This window comes from Panthera pardus, unplaced genomic scaffold, assembly GCF_024362965.1.
Source record: "Panthera pardus isolate Hobbes unplaced genomic scaffold, ASM2436296v1 HiC_scaffold_17, whole genome shotgun sequence".
Taxonomy (NCBI): Eukaryota; Metazoa; Chordata; class Mammalia; order Carnivora; family Felidae; genus Panthera; species Panthera pardus.
Genome location: NW_026526732.1, coordinates 144567801 through 144587665, shown reverse-complemented (window position 1 = coordinate 144587665; position 19865 = coordinate 144567801). Strand labels below are relative to the sequence as shown.

The window sequence follows — 19865 nt, the reverse complement described above, 5'->3', positions numbered from 1 at the left end:
TGCCTCTGAAGGGCCTTCCTTCTCTGGAAGGAAATGGTGCCAGCAAGGCCTGGCCCGCTGTGCTCCCTTTCCTTGCCGCTTTAGCAGTCTGAAGGGAGTAAGAGACCTCAGTGGCCTCAGCCACCGGACATTTACAGGACACCCACACGGGCATGCTCCTGAATTCCTGGGGAACAGGGATACATAAAGCAAACTGCCCGCAAGACAACTGTTACTAGACCACTGGGGAAAACCAGTTTTGCAAAAACATCCCAGGGGCCTTCCCGTCCCTGTGAGAAGCAGGACCACGGTCACCAGACCCCAACTCTCTGAAACCAGTCCTCTAGAACAAGGGCAGAGAAACACTCGGGGAACTCAGCTGGTATTCAAGCCCCATCAGATGGAAGCCCATGGTCCCCAGAGGCCAGCAGGTTCCATTTGTAAGTTTTGGGGGTTTATAAACCCCAGCACCGGGCAGACAAACTGAAGGGAGATCTGCCTTTACCAGAGAAGACAGAGCTTGGCGCTTTAGCTGGGCCCGTGTCTACCCCTTCTGCTGTAACCACGCCAAATGACTCTTGATAAAACCCAAGAATGTCATCCGCAAACCGTGCTGAGGCGACAGGGGTTTGGGTGGAACATTTTCTGAAGCTGGGAGGGCCTCTCCAGGCGATGGCTTAAGTGTCCAACTTCGGCTCAGGTCAGGATCTCACCGTTCGTGAGTTCGAGTCCCACGTCGGGCTCTGTGCTGACAGCTCAGAGCCTGGAGCCTGCTTTGGATTCTGTGTCCCACTCTCTCTCTGCCCCTCCCCTGCTCACACTCTCTCAAAAGTAAATAAAAATTAAAGAAATTAAAAAGAACGGACTCTCCACAAAACTCCAAATCACCACCGATACATTTATTTGAGGGAGAAAAGGTCAAATCTTACCGGGAACTTTTAAACCGAATAGTACGAGAGACACTGACCTGCCTAACTTCTGGGTGTTCACAACTGCACAGGTAACCAGATCCTGCATGTGAGGCATCACCATTAAACCGACGAGCATTTGATGAGGGAGACACACTCTGAGCAGTCACATGATTTCCCATTCAGAAGGTGCCCGCCTCGGCATCAGAAAAGTAGTGTTGAGAAGAACGAAGGCAGAACGTGGCAAGGGCTTTCTCGCACAGGCCTAGACATGATGGCGGCCTCATGAAAGCGGATCCCGCCGTATTTACAAAGCAGGGGGGGCAACGCTCCCAGCTGAGGCGCAGGATGAGGCTGGGGCGGACGAGGGTATGAGTGGGGGGGTGGGAGCTGACCCCGTGAGCCTTTTCCCATCCTACCTGGGCCTCCACTAGCCATTCTCTGGCCCCCTTCACAAGGCAGACTTGGCACGTGAGCGAAGGAAGGGGATTGTGCCCGAATGCCCTAGGCCTGCCCCACCCTCCCCGGACCTAACAGGTAACCAATCCACTGGGTGCAGCCTCACCCCCACCCAACCCCCACTTCTGGACAGACGCACGGTAAATACGGAAACCGAAGCCCAGCTGGCTGGAGCACATCTAGGTGTTGTTGGGTTGGACTCATCTGACAGGTGCCCGACACGGTCAGGCCCCACCCCCGGTGGCCAGGCTGACGCAGCATGTTTTTTCAGGCGATTCAGGTTACTCCAGGGCAAAGCACGATCCTGAGGACACCCGGCGGAAAAGCAAGCTGGACCCACGGAAAAGCTGGCCCTGGATTGGAAGCAACAGTCAGGTCAGTGAAAGGGGCCACCAAGCTTCTCATCCTGCCCCTGAGCAAGGCCAGCAGGGGACAAGAGAGGGTCCAGCAGCTCAGAGACCCCAGGGTCAGGCAGGGGTGGAGGGCGCAGGTTTGCAATCCTAGAGGGCAGTGTCAGAATATGCCACGTGCTGAGGCACGAGGGAGCGGACTGCCTCACGTCACAGGGTGTCCAGTGTCGCTGGGGCTACTCAGCAGGAAACCCCCATAGAGGAGACTCGCTGCTCTCTGGCTTCAGACACTTCGGGGACTCCCTAATGCCCATGCGATGTGACGTAGACCTGACGGGAGCCGCTGGGAAGAACTGTGTCTCTTGCTCCCTTGCTTCCTCCCACCTGTCCTCTTCTCGATCCTGAGGCCTGTCAGTGTGCCGGCTCCTCCCCAGACTGCTGCCCCACTTTGCTTTGAGGCAAACCAAGGCTAGGAAAAGGCAAGGATCTGCCCTGAACCAGACACCTGGATCCTTGACCTCTGGGCCCAAGGGCTACACCCCAGCAAGAGGGTGCCTGGGCAGAGAACATGAAATCCCAAGACGGGCACCCTCGCCGCATGGCCCAGTTCAAGCCTCGGGTTCTCCTGGACACCAGGGATGACCCACAGAAGGGAGGGGTCAGCCTCAGACACAGCAGCTGCTCGTCAGAAGTGCTCCTGGCCGCTGCGTTGTCAACCGTGTTACTCGAGGTCTAAGGTCCTGGGCTTCAGGTTCACCACCTACCCCATGGGCTCCCTCACAGAATGAGTCTTTAAAAGTTGAGGAAGAAAAGGAGACGGTGTCTAAAGTAAAATCTATAAGCAAATTCAGATCTAATGACCTCACATCTTTTCTAAAATAAAGTGAAAATTTAACGAAGATGCCTTACGCCAAAGGTCTCCGTTCTTTATCCTCCCTACTGACAACACTGGACCCCAGGACGATCCCTTGTCTTCCCACACAGCGTCAAGTCCACAAAACCGTCTCACCTGATTGACATGGGGGAAGAGCGGGGGGACCTCCTCTGTTAGGAGCTTTGCCTACCTGCACACTCAGGTATTTCCAGCAGTGGATCCAAGATTTGAACACGGGGGAATACGGGGGGAGCCCGGCCTGCAGCCTGCCCAGGAAGGAGAGCACGTCAGCCCCACTGAACAACGGGAGACGGATTAGCCAAGGGACAGGAGGTCTCAAGGGGTGGCCCGGAGCTGCCACCACCCACCTCCTGAATCCCAGATTCATCCCCAAGGGGGGCAGTGAATCCCAGAGGACGCCAGGATACCGGGGGCCCAGCCTACACACAGAGCAGTCGGGAGAAAGCAGAGCACCGGACAGACTCAGCTGGACCGCCACCCCCCAAGGTCCTGGCAGGGTGCCGGGGGGAGGGGTGCACACCTACCCGCAGTTGTTCACAGCCATGAGGTCACCGACCAGCAGGAAGGGGTAGGTCAGCATGCTCACCGCAATCTGAGATCCGGGGAGACATGAATGGCAGCGACCCCACCACCGCCACCAGCCCGTACCCCGGCCCAGGGAGCGAGGACACGCTGTCCCCACACCCTACACCCAGGCCTGCCTCCAGCCACCATTAGAGCTGGCTTCCCAAGCCCAACCCAGGCCCACAGGGCAGCGGAAAGGGCAGTGGGCTGAGCAGCTGGCTCGACTTACCCCCATCACAAATTTGGTATAGCTCCGGATGGCCAGGGCCTGGCTGAACTGGAGGGACAAGAAAGGGAGACCGGTTTGCTACAGGTACCTCAGGATGCAGACTTCAGACAAGCACCCTCGCCCCATGCTACCTGGTCTGCGGCCCCCCCACCTCACCCTGCACACCGGCCTCACACACCCTCTGGGCTCGATTCCTTGCACACTGCTGCACAGTGTTCCCTTTTAGGGCCCGCCAGTGGCTTCTGTGGCCTTGTAGTCAGAGCCAAGGGCAGCTCTGAGAGACAGAAGTGGGTAAGTGGACTGACAAGGCTTTGGAGAGCCCACCAGGGATGGTGAGGAGCACAGGTGCAGGCCACGTAAATGGGATCACTGGCCACTGGCCTGTGTACCCCAACGAGCCGTGAGTTCCAAGGGCGTGGCCTGGGTCTGCCTCGATCAGTGTCCAGGGCTTGGCACACAGTCGGTGGTCAGCAGGTGGACGAAAAGACAGACACCCCCCCCCGAACTCCCCAGACACAGAATCCTGGTCCTGCAGCAAAAGGCGAGGGGGAACTCGAAGCCTACTGCTACCCTCCCACCTTAGCAAAGTCTCACCCCCTTCCGAGTCCCAACATCTGAATTCTTTGCCCAGGGGACGGCCCCTCGCTAGGAAGGGTGACTACCTGTGCCTAGGGTTCCTGGGCGTGGCCATACTGCCAGGCGGATGCCCAGTAACCCAGACGGAGGCTTGCGTGGCTGCCTCACAGGCAACCTCGCCTTGGCCTTTAAGCCACACGCAGAAGAGCGCTCGCAAAGCCCTTTCCGCGACGCTGGTGACTGCCTGTGCTGGTGGTAAGTGCGGCAGCCCCTGGTCAAACACCCGCCCACCTGGACTCGGGGGAAACCCTCCAGCTGTGGGCCACCCCTCCCCCCCACTAAGATGCCCCGGCTGTCCCCGCCTTGCTCTGCACGTGACAGCAGCAACACGCCGCCCGCCCTCTCCCCAAGGCCCTGAGAAAGGGCAGGGCCCTGGGTGTGTGCCACTCTGACTGCAAGTGGGAGCTGGCCTCCAGGGAGCTTTAGGAACCTGCTTACGCTGAAAGGCCAGCGAGACTCACCTACCCAAGGCCAGCCCTGGTTTCCCTAAGCAGAGGCTCTCAGCTGGGGCGGGACATTCTTCACCACACGACACACGCCCAGACACAGACATATGCAGGCTATGAACCCCCACCCCCACCACGAGGTGGTTCTGACAGACAGGCCCCCAGCCCGCCTATCCTCCTGGGGCTGGCAATCCCTGCTCTTAGCGTGTCTGGCTACTTGCCCATCACTGCTCCCCAGCTCAACCTGGTTCAGGCAGAACCTGTCAACCCACCAGGTCCCCAGACACCTTTCTGAAACAAGCGCCTTTTACAAGGATCAAAGCCTCCTCATGCTTGACCTAGCCTGCTGAGGTCTGTGCAGACCAGGCTGTATGGACCACTGCTAACAAAAGAGTGGGGTGTGCCTATAAGGTATACTTCCTAGCCGAAGTAAAAAAAACCTCGAGGCGGGAGGAAGCACCCTCAGCCGAGCACAGGGAAAGACCCAGTCCCAGCCCTGCTGAGTCCTAGCCCAGTGCCTCTGGAGAGCCTCTCAATCTTTGGGTCTCAACTTCTCTACCAGTAAAATGGGACATTACACCTGCCCTGTTCCTTTCACAAATGGGGTGCTGTTGGGATCAAATACCATAATGTTCACAGAAGAGTGAACGTTAAGCATGAAACATGAAGCAAAAGTTAGAGGGTTATTAGCTGGTCTGTGTCCTGATTTCCTGATTCCTACTTGGATCATTTCCTCGGATAAGCTGGGATCCGTTTTATTTCTAAAACTGCCCAAGGACATGCATTCCATGAACTCCTCCAGGTCTGGTTGCGGATCTTGAATCTCCCCTCTGGAGCCCACTCTCCCCAGAAGCAAAGCTGCCCCCGGGACAATGAGAGGCCCTCTTAGCCCACTCCCCAGAGACTCCCTAGCCCTCAGGACCTTGGTGCTCAGATCCCAGAGTCCTCGATTCTGCCCCTGACCCTGGGCATCAGCGGTACACGGAAAGATTGACAAGTCCTTGTTCCAACCAACCTGGGAACCTGGATTCTGGTCGTTTCCCAGCCCCCCTGGGGTGTCACTCACGCTGTCATCCACCAGGTAGGCATTGATGAAGTGGGCCAGCAGGTTACAGCCCCACAAGAAAACCACATCTCCAAGGAGGTGAGGGATTAAGCCGCTAAAAAACAAGGTGAGCAAAGATGAGCAGGGGAGGGAGGGGAACATTTCTTGGGGGCTCCACGCCCAGGAAGGAGGCAGGGATGTTCCAAGCTGAAAACTTCAGCATAGCCAAAAGTACCGCCTCAGGACAACAGCCTGCAGGGGCCATGTGGGCCAGTGGCTACCCACGCCAGGAAGGCAGTGTGCTTTTCTCCGTGGGGGTGTCACACACCACATCTGATGCCAGTAAGTCTGCGGTCTCACAAGTGGTTTTCAAACTACAGAGGCCCGGCCTCAAGATGTGAATGTTGCTAAATCTGGGATTTTCAAATGCAGAGTGTGAAACAGGGTCTACACATTGATAGTTTTCTCCTGGCCTCTTTACCTAATCAACTCTCACAAAACACTCTGCTCCATGCATCTGTTGTCTTCACCCCTAGAATGTTCCATTGAAGCCATTCCATACAAGCTTTTGCAAAGAGGACTGACAGTTAAAATGACGGCCTTTAGAATTAAACAGCTCTACAAAATGCAATGGAAAGGTCCCTAAGATACGGTGCAGAGGGCAAAAAGCCAGATTGAGATCAACAGGTCCTGCGTGCTATTTGTGGGTTTTTTTTTTTAATGTTTATTTATTTACTTTGAGAGAGAGAGTGCATGCACATGCGAATGTGAGGAGAGGAGCAGAGAGAGAAGGAAAGAGAGAGAATCCCAAGCAGGCTCTGTGATATCAGCACAGAGCCTGACGTGGGGCTCGAATCCAAGCTTTTCAAATATTTTGAAATAATGTCCTTAATATCTAAACATGCAAACACGTTAAAAAAAAAAAAAACACAAGTTAAAAAAAAAAAAAAAAACCAGGGACACCTAGGTGGCTCAGTCAGTTAAGCATCTGACTCAGTTTTGGCTGAGGTCATGATCTCACGGTCCGTGGGTTCGAGCCCCATATCAGGCTCAGTGCTGACAGCTGGGAGCCTGGAGCCTGCTTCGGATTTTGTGTCTTCCTCTCTCTCTGCCCCACCCCTGCTCACGGTCTGTCTGTCTCTCTCTCAAAAATAAACACTAAAGGGCGCCTGGGTGGCTCAGTCGGTTGAGCGTCCGACTTCAGCTCAGGTCACGATCTCGCGGTCCGTGAGTTCGAGCCCCGCGTCGGGCTCTGGGCTGATGGCTCAGGGCCTGGAGCCTACTTCCGATTCTGTGTCTCCCTCTCTCTCTGCCCCTCCCCCGTTCATGCTCTGTCTCTCTCTGTCTCAAAAATAAATAAATGTTAAAAAAAAATTAAAAAAAAAAAAACCACTAAAAAAATGTTTCAAAAAATATTTGCAAAGCTCAAAAAAATGTATAGGACACACCTATGTTATAAAGGGACGTGACTAAAATGAACTTGAAGAATGCCATCTGCAATCTTGCTGCCCCGACCTGTGCTCAGACTAACCACTCACATAAGCTTTGGTGCCTCCTCAGTCCTGTAACACATATGTATCACCTGGTCTGCAAATACGTGATAAACAGAAGAACCCAATGAGCAAGCGTGTGTTGTGTCAGAATCTCTTCACACACCAGAAGAGGACCACAGAGTAAGTATGAAAACAGCCAGAGGTGGGGCCATGTAGTTTTACGGTCTGATGTACCAGTCACACAATCAAATATTCATTTTACTTACACACACACACACACACCTCAATATAGGAGTGTGTGAGTGTGTGTATAGATCAAGGTTTTTCAATCCTGGCACTATTGACACTTAGGGACAAATAATTCTTTGTCTTGGGGGGCCGATCTCTGCGTTGCAGGATGTTTATTTTAGCAGCATCCCTGGCCTCTACCCACTAGATGCCAACTGTGACAAGCAAAAGATGTCTCCAGACATGACCAATGTCCCCTGGAGGCAAAAATCACCCCCTGGTGAGAACCATTTATTATATATCACATATGCGCGCGCGCACACACACACACACACACACACACACACACGCACACACACCTACATGGTCGTCTCTTGGTTACATGAGAGATCCTGCATAAAAACTCCTGACCAACTATAAAGCCACAATGAACAGAGGACTCCGTGCTTAGACACGTATGTCACTGCCAAGGTCTTAACAAGGCCAAACAAAAGCCACATGTCAGGCTTGGCTCTTGGGTCTGCTTGTGGTTTATTCTGTCTGGACACAGTCTTTTTGGTCTTTCTCTTTTACATGTGAACTAAGGCGGAGGCAAGACAGCGAGGAGGGCAGGGATCCGCGGTCCTCGGGAGATCACGTGCCCTGCCTCTGGCCGCTCCGCACAAACACAGGCTCAGCAGAGCCGGGTTTCCCGACTTTTCAGGAGAAGCCAGAAGTATGGATTGTCATGTGGAATACCCTAGATAGAGTGCCCTGGCTCCTGAAGATCGGCCTCAGGGCAAATGGACGGGGTCTGGGGGAGGGGCCCGTCAGTCCCTCTCCGCAGCGTGCGGGACACGTAGTACCATTTCTGTGTGAGCCGTGATCTGCAAAGGGCGGGATGGCATCGGTCCTGACAATCCTTGGCTCACACGAGCCCCAGGGCTGCACGGAGCCAGAATGCAGCTATGCAGGCAGGACGGAGCCCAGTGGTTAGTCTGAGCCTGGCAGCTACAGCCTGGGAGGTTGAGAACGTGTCTGTTAGTAGAGCCACGCCACGTGGCCAGCTATGGGGTACAGAAACTCACGTACACAAAGAATCCCAGCAGCCCCTCCTCTTTGAAAATCTTCCCGATGGAGCTCAGCACGCCGCTGTGAAGAAGGCAAGACAGGGGTACGAGGTCACCCAGTCACTGTGGAGAAGACCACCCCTGGGGGGTGGGGGGGGGGGGGAGAGGAGAGGAGAGCCCACCATCCCTGCTCAAAGCCATCCAGTCCGGGCTGGGATGCAGAGAGGAGATTCTGTGTTACCAGGCAGAAACCAAGTGGAGAAGATTAGAGAGAGCTCTCGTCTAGGAGTGAGGGGCACTGACACAGTTCACGGGGATGGGAAACCCACTCACCCCAGGATAGGAGCCTAACGGTTCTCTACTACTGCCTGCTGTGGATCTGGAATTTGGGAATTGGCCTCCAGTCTGGGCTGCTGCAAAGGTAACAGGACCTTCTCCTGCCTGGCCCTAGTGCCTATCCCTGGCTCAGCAGCCTTCCAGCAGAGAAGACTGCATGCCCGACAGCGTGAGAGCAGGAGGGGTGGCGAGCGGGGAACCACCTGCCCAGAGGGCAGAGAAGGAACCTGAGGCAGAAGGTCCTGTAGCAGAAGGCCCCGATGCAGCCTGGGAAAAGTCACCTGGCCCTCCCCAGCAGGCGCTTGGAGATCAAAGGACAGGCTGGCGTCAGGTATGAAACGCAAAGCAGGCTTAAGAGCAATCTCTACGACTTGTGGCTCGCAATGCGAAGTGGCCTATCCTGAGCAGAGGCCCTACAAAGCCTAAGTGGCAGGGGAAGTTTAACAGAGAGACGATGGGAGCCGAGGTTGCTCCCAAGTCACCCAGCCCTGCCAGGCCCCCAGCCCTTCTTCTTGGCCACCGGGGCTCTGAGCCAGACCATCCCCTCATGGTCGTGTCTACCAACCTCGCGGTTTCATTTTGGGAGAATGGGCCAACCTCCCATTAGTGAACCTCAAATGAGGCCACGGCAGCCGAGTTGCCTGGGGAAGCGGCCCCACAGGACAGCTGCCGGAAACAACTGAAGCCACGAGATAAGAGTCTTGGGAAGGGTAACAGAGATGTGTCCTCCTGCCACGTGCCTCTAGGATCTGCCTCCTGTCCTCCACAGGGTTTCGTGGGGCAAGGAGGACAGGAGGGCATAACCGTCCCGGGGAAGAGCTCTGTCCACACAGCTCTGGCCCCACCGCACTGAGCTCACTGCGGGCCCGGCAGATGCCGGGAGGTATTCGGTGAGCAAGCAATGGAGTGGGCCCCCGCCCATAGGGTGGAACCGCCTCTTAGCAAAAGATGAAACGACCTACAAGTCAGCTCTGTGAGAGCTGGAGAAATGGTTAGGGCAGAACTAGGGGGTCCAGGATGGAACCCTAGTGCAGTCCCAGGTGGCACGGTCCAAGCCAACTCCACTCCCACTCACCCCTCTGCAGGGCAGCCCCGGACATGGGATCGAGGGGAGAAAACGCCCCTGGACACTGTCGATGGCCGCCCACTGCCATGTTCCTCTGAAGCTAGCACATTAGAACGAGAGTAGAGAAGGGACAGCAACTGACCCCAGCACGGCCTGTCCTGGCAGACTCTGAAGGGTGACAGGACCACTCCTGCCAGTCCTGGAAGAATTACCCACCTGTACTTGGCCTCCCGTCCCACAAACTGGACCATGCAGCGCATTGAGATGACTGAGGAAAAAGAAACACACGCAGGTAATGTCGTGGCCAAAACCCAGGGCACCCAGCTGCGGGGTGCCCGGTGCAGCGGCTGCTGCCCAAGGCCTGTGTCAGAGTGCAGCAGGGGAGGAGGGCCTCTGGGATTTCCCCGTCGTACCCCGTGACCACAGCATCCCATTTCTTCTTGCCCGGGAAGGGCCCCTGCTCCCTGTGGCCAGGACTCCCCGCCAATCTCTCCTCAGTGTGGTTCCGGGGGAACACCCCACCCCACTACACTTCCCAGGGCTCTACCGCCGCCAGCTTCAGTCCACAAGGGCTTATCCCACAGGTGAGAGGCAGTCTCCAAAGGGGTGGCTCACCGTGCAGGGGGTGGGCCAGCATGCGGGACACGCACTGCATCATCATCTCGTAGGAGGTCTGGAAGAGAGCAGAGGGCAGGGACTTGGTCTGGCCTCTCTCTCGAATGGGCCCTCAAGGGGAACACAAGCTCTTACAATGGACAAACTGGGATCCCACAGCCCCCGATGGGGCCAGTCTACCTCAGATAGCCCCACCTGTCACCCACCCCCCATTTCCTCCGCCCAGGGGTGCGGCTGGGTCTCAGGCCAGGCCCCATGATGGCTGACAGGCTTTCTGGGATTCCTTGCAGTGGCCATGCCGGGGCTCCTTCCATGTCCCACCCTACCCATGCGGAGTGAAGAGCCAACCCTGTCTCTTCAATGACCTGTCCAACTCGGCAGTGAGAAACAATCAGACTCCCCTCCGGGGCCTGTCCCTCTCCGACCCCAGATGCCCACCTCCTTCACCACTTTCTTCAGGGAAGTCTTCATGTCGTCCTTGTTGGAGACCTGCTCAATCTCATCCGGAGGGAAAACCTGAGGTACAAAAACAAAGGAGTGGGGTGCCCGGCTGACGCAGTCGGTGGAGCATGTGACTCTTGATCTCAGGGTTGTGGATTCTAGTCCACGGTTGGGCATAAAGCTTACTTAATTAAAAACAAGAACAAAACCCCCAAAACCCAAAAAACTTTGCCAAAAGCAAAGTTCAGCTATGCCTCCTCAGTGTAACTCTTAAGGGACAGGAATGGCAGGAATCAGCTCCTACTATTTTCCCTGCAGCTAGGTTCACCTCTGGTAACCCCAGGGCTGGAGCTTGGCGGGGGGTGGGGGAGGGGACCCCTCTCCCCCCACCCGCGGTCACAGCTTGTCACAGCTCGGGGAAAGCGGGAGGACTAGGGACGGGAAACTTCCCAGTCAAGGAGGTGTTGACGCACCAGGGTCTGGGGCCTGGCTATGGCGCCTGGGTGTCCCCTGGGAAAGGAGAAACCGGACCAGTGCACATGGCTGCCTCTGGGGCCACCAGGGAGCTTGGGGAGAACCTCAGGCAACCGATCCTGGCTTTGCCCCCCAGGCTCACCTTCTTCATACTGCCCCGGGTCACAGTGGAGAGGGCATTGGACATCAGTCGGGGGCTCAGGCCTCGGAACAGCCCTATCTTCCCATCCACCTGCACGATGTACTTGGCTACAAGAAAGCAGAGGTGGCAGTGTCACACACACCCCCCCCCCCCCCCCCCCGCCCCGACACCCACCCCCGGTCACAGTCACACCCAGACCAGATGCAGCCTGTCCCTCAGCACATGCTGACTTGGGTCACGGAAGGGGGCAGCTGTCCAAAGCCCACAAGCAATCAGGCCCCAACCCCAGAGTTTTCTCTAGCCCATTTCTTTTTGTAAAACCTTCAAAATGTATTTTTGCCAAAGTCACAAATTTTTGTTTTAAGTTTGAAAAATCGACTTGGCAAACTCAGCTAGTGTTTCAACTCAGCAACTTAACTGCTACAACCCACAAACCAATTCTGTTGCTTATAAAAGGAAATGTTTCTCTTGGGGCGCCTGGCTGGCTCAGTTGGAGGCACGTGCGACTTCTGATCTAGGGGTTGTGAGTTCGAGCCCCACACTGTGTGTAGAGATGACTAAATCATTAATTAAGAAACAGTTTTTCTTGGGGGAGAGAAAAAAAGGAAAAAGAGTGCCCGCAGGCAATGATGAAGTTTGCAACCTAAGGGAGGAAAAAGGAAAAACTCCCAGAAGAAAGGCTCAAGAATGTCCCCTGAGCATACCAGGAAGAGGACCACCCTTACCCTGTGCTGCACCCAGGCCCCACCTTAGTACCTGTTAGCATTTATGACTCACAGCAGGGGATGAGGTGGGGAAACAACATAGCTAGTGGAGAAGTAACAGGCACCAATGAACTATTCTAGAGAAAAAACTTAAGCAGTCAGGGAAGGTAGACCCTACCTGTATGAATCAGTGTTTTTTCATTAGGATCTCTAAAGGATACCTCTCTTAATGTTTCATTATTTTTTTTTAAGTTTTTTATTTACTTTGAAAGAGAGCGAGCGAGCACGAACAGGGGAGGGGCAGAGAGAGGGAGAGAGAGAATCCAAGCAGGCTCTGCACTGTCAGCATGAAGCCGGCCATGGGGCTTGAACTCACGAACTGTGAGATCATGACCTGAGCTGAAACCAAGAGCTAGAGGTTTAACCTACTGAGCCACCCAGGCGCCCCGGGATTTTATGTTTTTAAGTAATCTCTATACCCAACGTGGGACTCGAACTTACAACCTCAAGATCAAGAGTCGCATGCTCTACCGACTGAGCTAGCCAGGGGCTCCAATGTGTCATTATTTTAGTATCAACTTTTAAACTACGATCATTTTTTTTTTTTTAAACCTGCATACCTAGAAGCTAGCAGAACTTTCTCTCACTGTGCTCCCCTTCCAGACCTGACTTCAGCTCCTTAGCACCACGCAGTGGCAGGAACCGGCAAATGCACCTTTCTCTCCACTGCAACATGTCTGCCAACCCAGCATTTCAATGTCGCTGCTAGAAAGGGCTCATGGTGGGGCCGGGAGCACCTGTTCCCTGCATATTTAGCTTCCTGAGATAGGGGTGGGACTGGAAAGAGAAGAGTAGGAGGGGACAGGACACTGGGTGACACAGCAGGGTGCCCTGCTTCAGAGTGAACCAGGGGAAGAAAGGTTTATTTTGAGGGAGGGGAGCTCCAGCCAGCAAGAGAGAGCCAGGTAGGAAAAAGTCTTAGAGGGATCATGAGTGAGTCACTTAACCTCTTTCTAGCTGATCTGCCCACCAGTAAAAAAGGAGCAGGAACTCCTGTTTCTCAGAGCAGAGGAAGGCAGGCAAAAATTCCTCCAGGGGCCTTTGTGGGCCCAGAAGGTCCCACAGCCGGCCAGGGGCTCCGTCACGCCATGGTTTCTCTCCAGGAATTTCATTGTTACACCAAAGAATGTCATGACAGCTACGGCACTTTCCAACATGACATGGGGAGGAGTAGATGTTGTCCAGACAGCATCTAGACATGCAGACAGCTGAGCCCCCTCCCTGACGGGAGAGCAGGCAGGGTGTCTAAAGCGGCCTAACGGGCATCTGTTTACAACATCTGGACTGAAACAACATTTACACACGCGGCGTGAGCAGGGGCACCTCAGAGCTCTGCTCATCTCTGCAAGAGGCAAAATGTGGGTCAAGACCCCTCTACCGTGAGACCTTCCGGGAATGACTGTGTGACACAAGTAGAGACAATCTGGGCTCTGACCTGGGGTCCCTCATTCGGCTAGAGCGTGCGTAGAGGCCACAATGGAGGGGCTGGCAGCCGGCCACGCCGGCTTCCCACAAACCCAGTGTTAGCTTTGTACACTGGCTTTCCTGTGCCTACTTCTGGGCCTTCTCCCTCCCCCCTTCACTGACAGTTTTTAAATAAAAACAAATACGGACACACTTCCCCACAAAATGATATGTTCTGCCTGGCCCTAGACTACTCAATGTCATGGTGGCAAAAATGGAAGACAAACAGGACATCAGATTCTGCCAAGAGTGTGTGAAATTTAAAAAAGGTGACAGGAGGCAAAACCACAGGTTATTCAGCAGCAAGATTTTCAGGGGCGCCTGGGTGGCTCAGTCGGTTGAGCATCTGACTTGGGCTCAGGTCGTTCTCTCATACTGAGTTGGAGCCCCACATCTGGCTCTCTGCTGTCAGCGCAGGCCCTGCTTCGGATCCTCTGTTCCCCTCTTTCTCTGCCCCTTCCCGTTCACACACGCATGCACACTCAAGCTGTCTCTCTCTCTCAAAACACACACAAAGAAAGGTGGGGTGCCTGGGTGGCTCAGTCGGTTGAGCGTCTGACTTCAGCTCAGGTCATGATCTCGCCATCTGTGAGTTCGAGCCCCGCGTCGGGCTCTGTGCTGACAGCTCAGAGCCTGGAGCCTGCTTCGGATTCTGTGTCTCCCTCTCTCTCTGCCCCTCCCCTGCTCATGCGCTGTGTCTGTCTCTCAAAAATAAATAAATGCTTAAAAATATATAATTAATTAATTAATTAGAAAAAGATTTTCAGAGAACATTCTAGACTAACCAAACAAGAAAGAAGAGCCGAAGTGGAGGGAGCCTGAGGGTATCAGCCGGCTGGGAACATGGAGAAGCAAGGGCACATTTAAAGAAGTCTAAGGAGGGTAGGGACTGGGAGAGAGGCAGCGATAATGGGTTTGAAAGGCTTTTGGCCAGCTGGCGCCTGGGGGTCTGGGGACGAGCAGTGGAGGCAGCCAGGTGGGCTCAGGTGGCATTGGACAAGCTCCAGTGAGGCGGGCCGCTGGTGGACAGACCTCCCAGGCAGCAGAGCCGCGGAGGGGGCTGGGGGCTGCTTGCCTGAGGGGCCCGGATGAAGAAGCAGACACAGCTTTGCAGACTAGAAGCACAAGGCCAGAGCAGTGAAGCGATCTGCCCGAGCTCGTGCAGTGGGTCGGGGCATGCCAGACATGAAGCGCAATGCAGCGTGTGCTGGCCGCCCTGTGCCCCCTGTGTGGAGGTGCCTGAGTGGGGTCCACTGCCTGAGGGATGCAGGGGAAAGAGGAGGAAGAAGGAAAAGAACCCAGGAAGCCCCCGACAGGCCTCCTGCTGGACTAAAAGGAAAGCAGGAAAACTGGTAACAGCCCAGACTGCTCAGAAATCAAAAGGAAACCTCCCCGGACAACCCCCCCCCCAACACTTCCAGGCACAACTTGGAGCGGCAGGGATGACAGGGACCAGTGTCCTGGCCCGGCCCCTCCTGCTGCCTGGGCTGTCGGCTGGTAGCTGCTGGCAGAGGAGTTAGCCCAAAGCTGCATTGTTCACCTGCTCCCGCCTCAGCAACCCTGCTGCCTCTGGTCACTCTTTGATCCCCTCCTCCCTGCCAGTTCTGAGCGTGGGTGCCACGCTGTCCTGTGTGATCCCGGGGGCCAGCTGGGCCTGCTCCCCCTGTGACGTGTGACGCGCTTTTTTTGTCAGCACGGGCCCTCCTGCCTGGAAAGCACACTCACCATAGGTGAAGAAGCTGGGCAGATAGAGGACCTTCCTCCCCAGCACATTGGTCCCGATGGTGGGGGGCATCGGCTCATGACCCACCTTCAGAATCAACAAATACAAAAGCAAGGTCAGATTCTATGGCTGGTCCGGCTCACCGCTTCTCATACCCCAGGCCTCTGCCTCTTCTACAAATTCCAATGCTGCTCTTGCTGGTTTCCCCAGCAAAACATACCAGAAACGTCATCAGAATCTAGAACCGTCAGCATCACATAAGCTCCCAATGAACGGAAGTGTACAGTCCCAGATCCCTACCCCCTACCATAATCCAAGTCACCCCATCCCCCAACATTCTCACCTTCAAATGCCAGACATTTCCAGTGTTTTTGTGTGCTTCAAACCCTGCACTCATCTCAGAATAAATCTCAGTTAAGTCCCATCTCTGGGCTAAAACTTCAGTCCAACCTCAATCCCCAGTGTGCCAACTCCAAAACACATCCCACCCCCGCCTTGGTCCTGAACTTCAGGACAGCTCAGCTCCACCCCAGAGTGCGGCCCACACTCAGGTTCCTTTCTGCACCCAATGCAGACGCTGACAAATCAGTCGCTCTCGCTCCCAGGCCGAGCAAACCGTTACCTCCAAACTCGGCTGCTCCTCAAACAATTCCTCATCTGTATTCTAATCTTGATCACTTCATAGCCCTGTGACAGAATGACCCCCCTCATTTCTGTAGGGCTATCATAATTCTTGCTGTATAGATGCAGGTTATGATGACAGTAGCCATTAAACTCATGGCACGATGGGGGGTGCCGGGGGGAGGGAAGGACATAGCCACCCACACACCTTTGAGGAGGTGGGGTCTCTCTCCTGAAGGGTGAGGCCATTTATTATGCTGCCAACTGATGAGGAGAGAGACTCTGCTGTCAGGGAGAAAGCAAGGTGCCTGGGAGACCAGCACCTGAGTGGAATAGGAGAAGGCCCCTTCCAGGACACAAGCCGTGACCCTCAAAGGAGGCCAGCCAAGCCCCTGCACCACAGCAGCTCCTTTAGGATGAGGAAGGGAGCAGGGATGGCAGAGTTGGGATGTTCTGTCTTAAAAACTGGACTAGGTATGCTTCCAGGGCTTTCGTAGGCTAATTTCCTCCCTTCTTCACCTTAGTCAAGTGTTTTTGAAAGTTCTGGCTGTCCCCTGTCGATGTGATTTTGAGCTACCGGAGAGATTGCGGACTATAGATGAAAAACCCTCCACGACGGTGACCTTCTTTAAAAAACAAATTCCAGCCCAGGGGAGTTGAAGGAAAGACATGAGCCAGCTGACCCGTGCAGTGAGCCCTCCCCTGCTAGACCTTTCTCCTGCTTGGATAAACGTTCGAAGGTTCTGACTTAAGTTTTGATTTTGTTCCCTTCGATAGGCGGTATTCCCTTCACACCTTCAATTCCCAAGTGTGAGCTACTGTTCTGTTGCTGTCTCCGTCTAGTCACAACTTGGGAGTCCGAGTAATTCCAAGCGCACCTTTAAGTCTGCTGTGTCCCCTCACCCCATAGTCCCCCAGTTCGTTGAGTCTATTTCTTGTGCTTGCACCTGAGATTATGAAAGGCACACATCGCAGCCCTATTCCCCTCATTCTCAAGTTTTCGTTATTTGTGCCCAAGTCCCATTCACCCTATTTCATCCCCAAATCTGTTTCCCCAGTCCCAACCACAGCCAAAGCTGTAACTCTGTATCAGGCACTGGTGGGGCCAGTTCATCACCCTCAAATCCCGAACTCCCGAAACTTAACACAGACGAACCCTGATATGAGGCCCTGCGTTCTTAGTCACTTGATCTAGTCAACCCCCAGACCTGCCACTCCGATCTTGCCACCTGCCCCCTCAAACAGGTTCTGCCTTTTCTGCAAACTGCTGCTGACTCCCGAGCTCTACCTACTAAGGTTTCACCCTGAAACACGTTACACTCAGCACCAGCTGGGTTCAAATCAGATAGACCACCCAAGTGGGCTCACCCATCCTCCCCCACCCAGTGCTTTGGTGTTCCTCATTCCCAATTCCCTCTTCGAATCGCTTGTATTTCAATTTTCTCCTCAAACCAGTAAACCACATCTACCAAGGTCCAAACGATGAACCCTCCCCCCCGCCCCTTTCCTTATGCATTTCAGCACCCTCCACTCTACAGACTCTCCTATCTCCCACCCTAAAAACACAACCCTCACCCAATCTCACTCCGTCAGAGGAAAAACTCAGCTCTTGGGACCCTTACTTCTCATCTCGGGTAACAACCAGTTCCAAAGCCCCACTCTCTCTCCCAAACCTGTAATCTCTATTGCTGAAAATACAATCCTAATCCCCCAAATCAAGCAGCCCTCACTCCCCAAACACAACCAGTCCCAATCTCCCCCCACCAGCCATTTCCAAATCTCAGTCACAATTAGACGCTAGTCAGGCACCCTGATGTCCCCGACCGAATCTCCTCATTCCTTGTCATACTCCCGGTCACACCTAAAAACCCCTTGCCCCATTCCTCAGATCTCCAACTGCTCCCATTCCAACCGAACGTCCCCCTCCCCCCCACCAATCTCTCAGCCCAGTTAAAGAGATAGTAAATCTAACACCCATTCGCCTCGACTCAAACCTCAAATCTTGGTTGGTCTCCATCTCAATTTTCACACCCCCGCCCTGCCGCCGTTCCCCTAACTGGAAAATTCTAGGCTAAATCTTCAGTTCCAGTCCAGGCTGGAATCACCCCCATCTAAACAGTGCCTATCTTAGCCACCCACCTAATTCTGCCCAAGTGCACCCCCTCCACCCCGCCTCCTTCCAGCTCAATCTCTCTCTCTTTCTCAAGCAGTCCACTTCATCTGCAAGGTCTTGCTGGCCACCACCGTATGCCAAGTGCCCCTGCATGGCTCCATTCCAGAGTCATCCCCACCTTGGCCTCAGTTTCTGCCAGCCTCTACCAATCTTGCCACCTTAAGTCCCAACCGCCCCTCCTGCCTAATTCCAATACTTCCATAACCCATCCCCCCCATACAAGGACTGTTGAGTCCCACCTCCCGACCCCAACTGTGACTTTCATTTTCTCTCCCAAGTGCGTCATCCCTTTCTCCCTAAAAGCCTCCTTCTGGCTCCCCTCTCCATAAGAATCGCCATCACACCCCTCCCCCACTGCGTCGCCCTATCTGTTCCCCTCCCTCAAAACGCGTCACCCTGTCCCCTCCTCCCACCAAATCTGTCGTCGCCATCAAACTCATAGCGTTCCCTTGCTAAATCCTCTGCCTTCGCCCTGTCCCACCAAATTCCCTCACCATTAAATCCAACGCCACCTTCTCCTCTCCACCTCCCTCCCCCGAGGCTGATGCTCTTTCTTCCTTCTCTCCTAAATTTTTGGCCCTGGCCTCCAGTCCTTTGTCCCCTCAAACAGCTTTAAATCCATCTCTATCAAATCCAGAGCTCTTGCTCCCCTCTACTCTAAATATGTGCTCTTCATCTAAATACTTTGCTTTGGCCCCCCAATCCTCCTCCCCGCCCATTCGCCAAAACTTCCCGCCCCTCCCCCATTCTGTTGCTTCTTTACTCGCCCCCAAATGCTGCCCCTTTCCTCCAATTCCAAGTTCATCACCTCCCTTCCTTCAACCTCCAAATCCTCTCCTTCATCCCTTCGACCCCTCCCCTGCACCCGCCAAATGCCTTGTTCCTTTCATCCTCTCCCAAATCTGTGGCTTCTATCCCTTCACCCCCAGACCCATCAACGCTTCCTTTCTGTCCCATTCCTTCAGCTCACCAAACCTGCCGTCTTCCGCCCCTCTTCCCAAATCCGTCACCATAGGCTCCCTGCCCCCATCCTCCTCCAGATCCCGGCCTGTCACCTTCACAGCAGCCCCCATCTCCCGACGGCGCCCTGGCCCCCACCTGGATGAGCAGCTTCACATAGAGTAGCGGGTGGCTGAGCGCCGTCACACCAGCGCCCAGCGCCACGAAAAGAGCCTCGGTGGTCGGGGCGTTGTCCCCGGAGCCCAGGCCCCCGGACGCGCCGTCCATCCTGCGGGCGGAAGGCTGCGCCGCGGGTCGAGGGTGGCGCGGGTGTGCACGGTGCGCGGGCGGCGGATCGCGAGCCCGAGCCTCGACCCCCGCCGCCGCTCCGCCGCGAGCTCCCGCTCCTGCTCCGGCTCCCGCCATCCCCGCGGCACCGCCGCGAGCCCAGGGCGCCACTTCCGGGTCCGAAGCCCCCATGGCGCCGGGCGGCGAGGTCACTCCCCGTCACGTGACGGGGGACGCCCCGCCCCTAGTGGCGTAAGGGGGCGGGGCCGGGCCACACCACTCGCGGCTGCGGGGGAGCGCGGCTGTGTGGCGCCGCAGGTGGTACGCGCCGGATGTGGGCCTGGGGCGGGATTGGGGCCTGGACCGTCGCTGGGTTGCAGGCCGGGCGTCAGTGGTCGCGAGCGGCCCGAGCCGCGGGTTCGGAGAGTGTGAAGATTGCCGCCAGCCGGGGCGCTCCCCCGGGAGCCCCCAGGAAGGCGGCGGGGGCGGGGCTCGGCGGCTCTGCCAGCCAGACGCCCCCAATATGGTCTTAGACGCT

General features: G+C 55.4%; 1 protein-coding gene across 2 annotated transcripts; it reads right to left on the bottom strand.

Moving 5' to 3' along the window:
- Window positions 1–857: 857 nt before the first annotated feature.
- MTCH1 (mitochondrial carrier 1) lies at window positions 858–19542 on the bottom strand. Of its 2 annotated transcripts, none has more exons than XM_019456971.2 (12): window positions 19199–19542; window positions 15309–15393; window positions 11356–11462; window positions 10737–10814; window positions 10299–10356; window positions 9900–9951; window positions 8304–8363; window positions 5482–5626; window positions 3385–3432; window positions 3116–3183; window positions 2761–2836; window positions 858–1699 (listed from the first exon to the last, which is right to left on the bottom strand). In XM_019456971.2, the coding sequence occupies exons 1-12, from the start codon at window positions 19517–19519 to the stop codon at window positions 1628–1630; spliced, it is 1170 nt and encodes a 389-aa protein (XP_019312516.1). In that variant the 5' UTR covers window positions 19520–19542; the 3' UTR covers window positions 858–1627. The 2 variants fall into 2 exon arrangements, with proteins under 2 accessions (XP_019312516.1, XP_019312517.1); XM_019456972.2 differs by having other exon boundaries at window positions 5533–5626.
- Window positions 19543–19865: the final 323 nt, after the last annotated feature.